The sequence below is a fragment of the Schistocerca americana genome, chromosome 2, assembly GCF_021461395.2.
Source record: "Schistocerca americana isolate TAMUIC-IGC-003095 chromosome 2, iqSchAmer2.1, whole genome shotgun sequence".
In the NCBI taxonomy this organism is placed as follows: Eukaryota; Metazoa; Arthropoda; class Insecta; order Orthoptera; family Acrididae; genus Schistocerca; species Schistocerca americana.
In genome coordinates, this window is record NC_060120.1 from 658,070,035 (window position 1) to 658,077,289 (window position 7,255).

The 7,255-nt window shown below is 40.9% G+C and overlaps 1 protein-coding gene across 1 annotated transcript in view; it reads left to right on the plus strand.

Moving 5' to 3' along the window:
• LOC124589942 overlaps positions 1-1,652 on the plus strand; it is a 30,477-nt gene extending 28,825 nt beyond the window's left edge. The window contains exon 3 of the mRNA XM_047131610.1: positions 904-1,652. Within this exon, the coding sequence (XP_046987566.1) occupies positions 904-1,299 (396 nt within the window). The 3' untranslated portion in view covers positions 1,300-1,652. The remainder of the gene's footprint in view (positions 1-903) is intronic.
• Positions 1,653-7,255: the final 5,603 nt, after the last annotated feature.

Below are 7,255 nucleotides of genomic sequence, written 5' to 3' on the forward strand. Positions count from 1 at the left end.
GGACTTAACATCTATGGTCATCAGTCCCCTAGAACTTAGAACTACTTAAACCTAACTAACCTAAGGACAGCACACAACACCCAGCCATCACGAGGCAGAGAAAATCCCTGACCTCGCCGGGAATCGAACCCGGGAACCCGGGCGTGGCACCCAGACTGCCTGAAAATGTAATCACATGTAAGTTCTAGTATAAGGTATATTTATCCAATGTATACCCGTTTATCATCTGCATTTCTTCTCGGTGTAGCAATTTTAATGGCCAGTAGTGTAGTTAGGATCGTGACAGAGGCACAGCATCTAGAGTCAGCGTTAGTTTTTCTTCTACTTCTCTGAAGCTAACATTTTGAGTTGCTGTATGGATAATTTATTTTAATTCCCTGGTGCGATTGAACGCTAGCTAGTTAATTAAGTTGATAAGCTCACTGTATGGGAATGGCATGATACATGTTTCTAATCCAACAGAAAATTTAATTTACACCCAAGGGTGAACCCAGGATGTGAGCAGAGGAAGTGGGATGTAGATGAAGTCAATTTCGCCGTGCTTGGATAAATAGTTTTGAGATTTAGTGAGAAATAGCTGTGGGTACTTCACACTCCATTGGTACGTTTGACTGTCTGACTGGGCAGATCCCTGGATAAAACCTCCTTTACAGTTCAGTGTAATTACCTCCAGTTCAATGTAATTACCTCTAGATTAGAACCACAGTGTTCAGTTATCTTTCACAGCTCTTCATCTCAACTCAGCTTTCACCATTTGACATTAACTATTTACCAAAGACTAAGATGAAACCTAGTTCAAAGACAATAATAAGATTTGAAAAAAGGTTATGCCCTTTCTACCTGTGAGAACGGACGTAATCTCGAGAAAGTTTTCTAATAAATGGCCCCTTGGTGGCCTTGCAGGCTGTATCAGCAACCAGCCCGGCCTCGGACCTGCTGTACTTCCTGTACGCGAGCGCCAGCGAAGACGTCCACCGGAACCACATGGAGGACCTGCTGCGTGAGTACCACAGCACGCTGGTGGGCCTGCTGCGGCGTCTGGGACTGGAACAGCAGGCAGAGGCCTACACCTTCGAGGAGCTCAAGAAGGACATGGACTACTGCTTAGCCATCGGCGTTTATTTCAGCAGCAGTAGTGGATTTTTCCTCACTTCCGAGAAACATGCCAAAGAATATGCAAAAGCACTCAACGATCCAGAGAAGTTTGATGAGGTTATCGTTAAATCATTTAGGAATCCGTACACAATGCCATATATAAAATATCTCACGTCAATTTTTGATAAGAAAGAAATTTTATGATCGTATTTAATTTTTAAATGCACAGGACCTACTTTTCGGCGCATCTGAAAAATGGGTTGTAAGGACTAATCGTCGAATCGACACTTGCAAAAGGCAAATCTTAAATTCATGAGTGATTAATAGCTATACACAACGTTTCGATTGTAGTTGTAATACCTTTCCGCTACTCTACCACACAAAGAAATTTGTCTGATTTTATTCTCCGTGTATATCTACGGGACAAACCTTTCCAATAATTCATGTTTGACCTGTGTCTGCCATTGTTCATATGATTATCGGACACTAGTAAATATTTTCATTGCTTCTTGTTACAACGCAATTAAGACCAATAAACGATTAGTAATATAAACAATTAGAGTGGTTTGTATTTACGAAACTATTACAAATGCTTGTGTCTTTTGTTCAGAATTGATGCGAGTTCACTTTTCAACACATTACCAGTAGAAATGAGTATATCAACAGGAAAATTAAACTTCATACATGTATGTGAGTTCAACTAGCAAATGTTCATAGTTTTTTGACGGAGATTTACTGAGTGATATCGTGCTCAGATGTCGGAACATAAGAAGTAGCTAAGTTGGGTAACATTTTTAGCATCACGCCAAAGGCCATATAGTATCACAAAATTTCTCCACAACGAGACAATGGAGCTCGTAGGTCTCTGACGTCAAAGCACCCAAACAACACATCCCAGTAAAAGATGCACGTTACTTTTTAATTAGATTTAACCTTATTCTAAAATTCGGCACTATTCCAAATACAGGGTAAACTATTCGTAATATTAGATGGAATTTGTAGAGTTATTGTGCTTCTTATCAGGAGCAAACAGTGTCCCTTTATTGCTGTGTCTATAGCGTTAGAGAACTTCAAACGTATCTCGTCATTCATTAGTACTTCCGTATCCCACTTCTTTGCGTATTGATTCTTCTTGACTAATGTCTTGAACTTCAGCCTACTCTTCATCACTACTATATTGTGATCTGAGTCTATATCCGCTCCTGGGTACGCCTTACAATCCAGTATCTGATTTCGGAATCTCTGTCTGACCACGATGTAATCTAATTGAAATCTTCCCGTATCTCTCGGCCTTTTCCAAGTATACCTCCTCCTCTTGTGATTCTTGAACAGGGTATTCGCTATTACTAGCTGAAACTAGTTACAGAACTCAATTAGTCTTCCTCCTCTTTCATTCCTTCTCCCAAGCCCATATTCTCCCGTAACCTTTTCTTCTACTCCTTCCCCTACAACTGCATTCCAGTCGCCCATGACTATTAGATTTTCGTCCCCCTTTACATACTGCATTACCCTTTCAATATCCTCATACACTTTCTCTATCTGTTCATCTTCAGCTTGCGACGTCGGCATGTATACCTGAACTATCGTTGTCGGTGTTGGTCTGCTGTCGATTCTGATTAGAACAACCCGGTCACTGAACTGTTCACAGTAACACACCCTCTGCCCTACCTTCCTATTCATAACGAATCCTACACCTGTTATACCATTTTCTGCTGCTGTTGATATTACCCGATACTCATCTGACCAGAAATCCTTGTCTTCCTTCCACTTCACTTCACTGACCCCTACTATATCTAGATTGAGCATTTGCATTTCCCTTTTCAGATATTCTAGTTTCTCTACACGTTCAAGCTTCTGACATTCCACGCTCAGACTCGTAGAACGTTATCCTTTCGTTGATTATTCAATCTTTTTCTCATGGTAACTTCCCCCTTGGCAGTCCCCTCCCGGAGATCTGAATGGGGGACTATTCCGGAATCTTTTGCCAATGGAGAGATCATCATGACACTTCTTCAATTACAGGCCACATGTCCTGTGGATATACGTTACGTGTCTTTAATGCAGTGGTTTCCATTGCCTTCTGCATCCTCATGTCGTTGATCATTGCTGATTCTTGCGCCTTTAGGGGCAATTTCCCACCACTAGGACAAGAGAGTGCCCTGAACCTCTATCCGCTCCTCCGCTCTCTTTGACAAGGCCGTTGGCAGAAAGAGGCTGACTTCTTATGCCGGAAGTCTTCGGCCCCGAATGCTGATTATTTATCAAAATTTAGGGAGTGGCGGGGATCGGACGCGGGACCGAAGACGTTTTGATTATGAATCAAAGACGCTACCCCTAGACCACGGGTACCCAGACAACTGTCAACCCACTAATGCTCATCCGAAGACTGCCACAATACGCTCTCCGTTGTTGGCTGCAGGATGGTGTAGTGAGGGCACATTCACGGATGACAGCCATAAACTTTGTATGCTGAGATACAATGAGGGAATAAAAATAGAAAAAGAACTTGTAGACATACCACAGAAATGTAACAGAACCGACAAAAGTGTTGTGCAGGCTATATTGCAAGCAGATATGTACGGAGCACCAATACAGATAATAGTCGATACTGGTGCGTCAACCAATGTCATGAGTGCAAATTTTTGCAAGTACTTGAGTCAAAATAATAGAATACCCGTATTGCCAGTGAAGAATTGTCGTGTAACAGGTGCAATAGGTGCACAATCTCATATCATAAAGCACCAGGTGCAAGTGGAGTTTACGGTAGGAAATGAAGCAATGAAAACTCGTTCCTAGTAGTTAAGGGATTAGGTGTTGCTTGCATCCTGGGGATGTAATTTTTACGCCAGAGGGACGCAAAAATCGACCTCTTGTGCGGGGAAGTAAGCCTTATGAATGAGGGTATACGGGTAATTTTGCCATTGGTGAGGACACGGGAAGTGGACGGTAAATATTGCCGGGGCTTTCAGTCTAGTTTCGAAGGAATACAGGTAATGAATTTATATTCTGACTTAAGTACAAGACAAGCATATTATAATGAATTTATTACTGAAGACAAAGAGGAAAAAAGGAAACTGATAGCCATGAAAGTCAGGGAGTCAGAACATTTGACTGAAGCACAACAAAACGAATTGACTCAGCTACTTACAGATTATGAGAATGTGTTTTCGGAAAAACGCGGTGTTATCGAGGGCTACACCTATAACATTGAAGTGGTACCTCACGATACTTCCTGTCACGCGAACTACACCATCCCGTGGTCAAAGAAGGAGGCAGTTACGAAGGAAATAAGAAAAATACTTACAAAGACTTAAAGAAGTTAGTGCAGTAGAGTAACTTTTACATATGTGTGTAGTAGGTTAAGTTTAGAGCGTATTTTTTCTGTGTGTAAATGTTAAGATTTTAGTGTAACATTTAAAGACAGTCAGTCACACAAGATTAGTGTGATTCAATTTTGTAGATGTTAAGGAATAACAGTATTTTTAAGCAATTGCATTTTGAAAGAAAAAAAATGAACGTAGGTTTAAGAATATTTTACAAATTTCATGTTGAAAAATGCTTTAAAAAATATTTTAAAAAAATTCAACAGCATGTAATGATGAAAGAATTTTTCATTCGTGTGTCATGAATATTTTTGAACTGTGGTAGTAATGCAACTTATGAAATTCAGTATTATAGTGTATATGTTGTTCCATGCATTTATGTCTATAACGATCCTGAAATACGCTCAATCATAATTTACTTAACATAATGAGTGCAGGGTGTACATCACCCAAGGTACCTCATGTGTTGTGGACAAGGTACAAAGCAAATCAATAAACGCGACTACCGCTAAGCACTGTTAAAATATATTGCCCTCTGCTAAGGCAGAGATTTGCACGAATTTGTAGTGTAAACAAAAGTCACAAATCTAACATTAATCTAGGAACTTGCACGCTAGGCCAAGATTATAAAATGTGTACAATAATGCGAGAGGCAAAGTTTTGTAAAGTCGAGCCTGGCTCTGGAGGGCAAGTACGCAATGAGTGGGCAGACATGCCATGGGGACTTACCTCAGATGAGACGGAAATACAATTGTATAGTCAAAAAATCGGAAGGCAAGTACGACTCTGTGGAAAATGAAAAGAGATAATTAGTGCGAGAGACTGGTAAAATCCAACACGAGCCAAAATCCAGTTCAGACTGAATGAAATACATTAGTGCTTGTGAACTGATCGAAACAGTTACTTTAAGCAGCGTGAAAAACTGTGAAGGTGAAACTGTGATACGGACAGTGAAGTGCTAGTATTGAACGTTCGACAGCGGTAAGGACGCCAAACGCCAATATTACGCACGAAAAACTGTGAATTTGCTTATAAATGTGAACTGTTAACGTGAAGTGAACCCACAGTCAATATTTTTGGGACAGACTGCAAATTCAGTGAGTACAATAATGCGAGGTTGGAAGGCGATGCGTAGACTGTTGCAAAACAGCGACCGCAGAAACGGCGAATGTTTGTGCTAAGCTCGTATTGGGACACTCACTAGTGCCTGCGAATGCGGCGAAAACATAAATAATTTTATCAAGACAAAAACTGACGTGTAATGGAAACAGTGGCGCATCAAAAGTTCATTCACGGGAGAAGATCCATGTCATGTATTCTGCAAGACAGTGCTACCTTGACACTCGGAAACTGGGCGAAAACTTAACAACAACTGCCGCACTGATAAATGCTTCTTTCCCACTAGCGTAACCATCTGCAGCGGGAAACAAATATTACGTTGGTTGTGTGTATGTTTCGTGTACTACGTCGGAGATGCGTAGCAGAGCTGACTCCTGCCAACAAGCGCGGGGGGCGGATATCATCCCACTCCGCCACGCCCGGTCGAGACATAAACGTATCGCCAACCGCGCAGCCGATCAGCTGATTCTGACGTTCCACGACGGCGAGAGACACGCTGTCGTCGAGCGGGCGTTGACCTCTCCGCAGCCGCCGCGAACGCCGAACACCGAACACACCAACGGGCGCCGTCGCGAGCTAAACGTCGCGGCGAAGATCATCAACGACACCACAATCAATTGTTATGATTACCTCATTTTTTGCAACAAAAAATTATTTGTACTGTATGCACATCCTGTACTCCAATGACATCCCAGAAACATTTAAGTGAAAGTAACCAAAGCAGTTAGTCTGTCGCTCCGCCGAGGTTTTCCCCAGGGTTTCCCTACGGCCACGCCAAATGGGGAGCGAACAGTTGACACCCCTGGGACTTCAAGTACTACAGACTAACTCGTGATTGTATACCTTGAACACTGCAAAAGTTGCAACCCTAAAAAGAAGCAGCCAAAATGAAACTAATTGTATTCTATGTCCTTTTCTTTTGTACATGACTGTATACGTAACCAATTGTATATTACATTGTTATGTAGATAACTTCATCTGTATTACACTTTGTGTGCAACACACCTCAGTAATTACAACGGTTTAAACATACGATGTGACATATGTAAACTGTGAAAGAAAAATTTGCGTGTGGACACTGTGGACATGAAAGAGGAAATATTTATGTCAAAAAACACGAACATTTTTTATGACATAAACATTTCGGGGGGCAACATAGCGTCCCCAGTGCTATATTACGAAAAGACTTAAAAAACAGTATTTATAAAGAAGAGACATTTAAAAATTTAATAATATATTTTTAACATGTAGCCGTAAAACAATAATTTCTCTATGTAAGTTTCGATTGCAAAGAATTAATTTATGACAAAATGATCTAAAGAGACGACAAGATACGCTCTTTTGTTAATTTTTTAGTCGTCTTCACTTCTTCTCTTGTCTTGATTGTGTATAGACGGACATCCTGCGAGTGCTGGCAAATGTAAGCATATTTGTATAAGTTAAGCATATAATGTATTCATTTAATATTATTGTGCACTTTTAATTTGTAAGAGGTGATCCCGATTTCATGTCCGCCTTCCTCGAATTAACCTGCATTCAAGTAATTTACAGTTCAACAATCACAGCGGCCGATGCAGCCAACGACGCCATTACATGGCGATATTAACTTATGAAAAATTAGCGGAAGCGAGAAACTCGCCCGCTATTAACATAATATTAATTTTTCTTCACAGCCGCCCGACGTTGCAGAAAATACGTAACTTTAAGATTCTTATTTT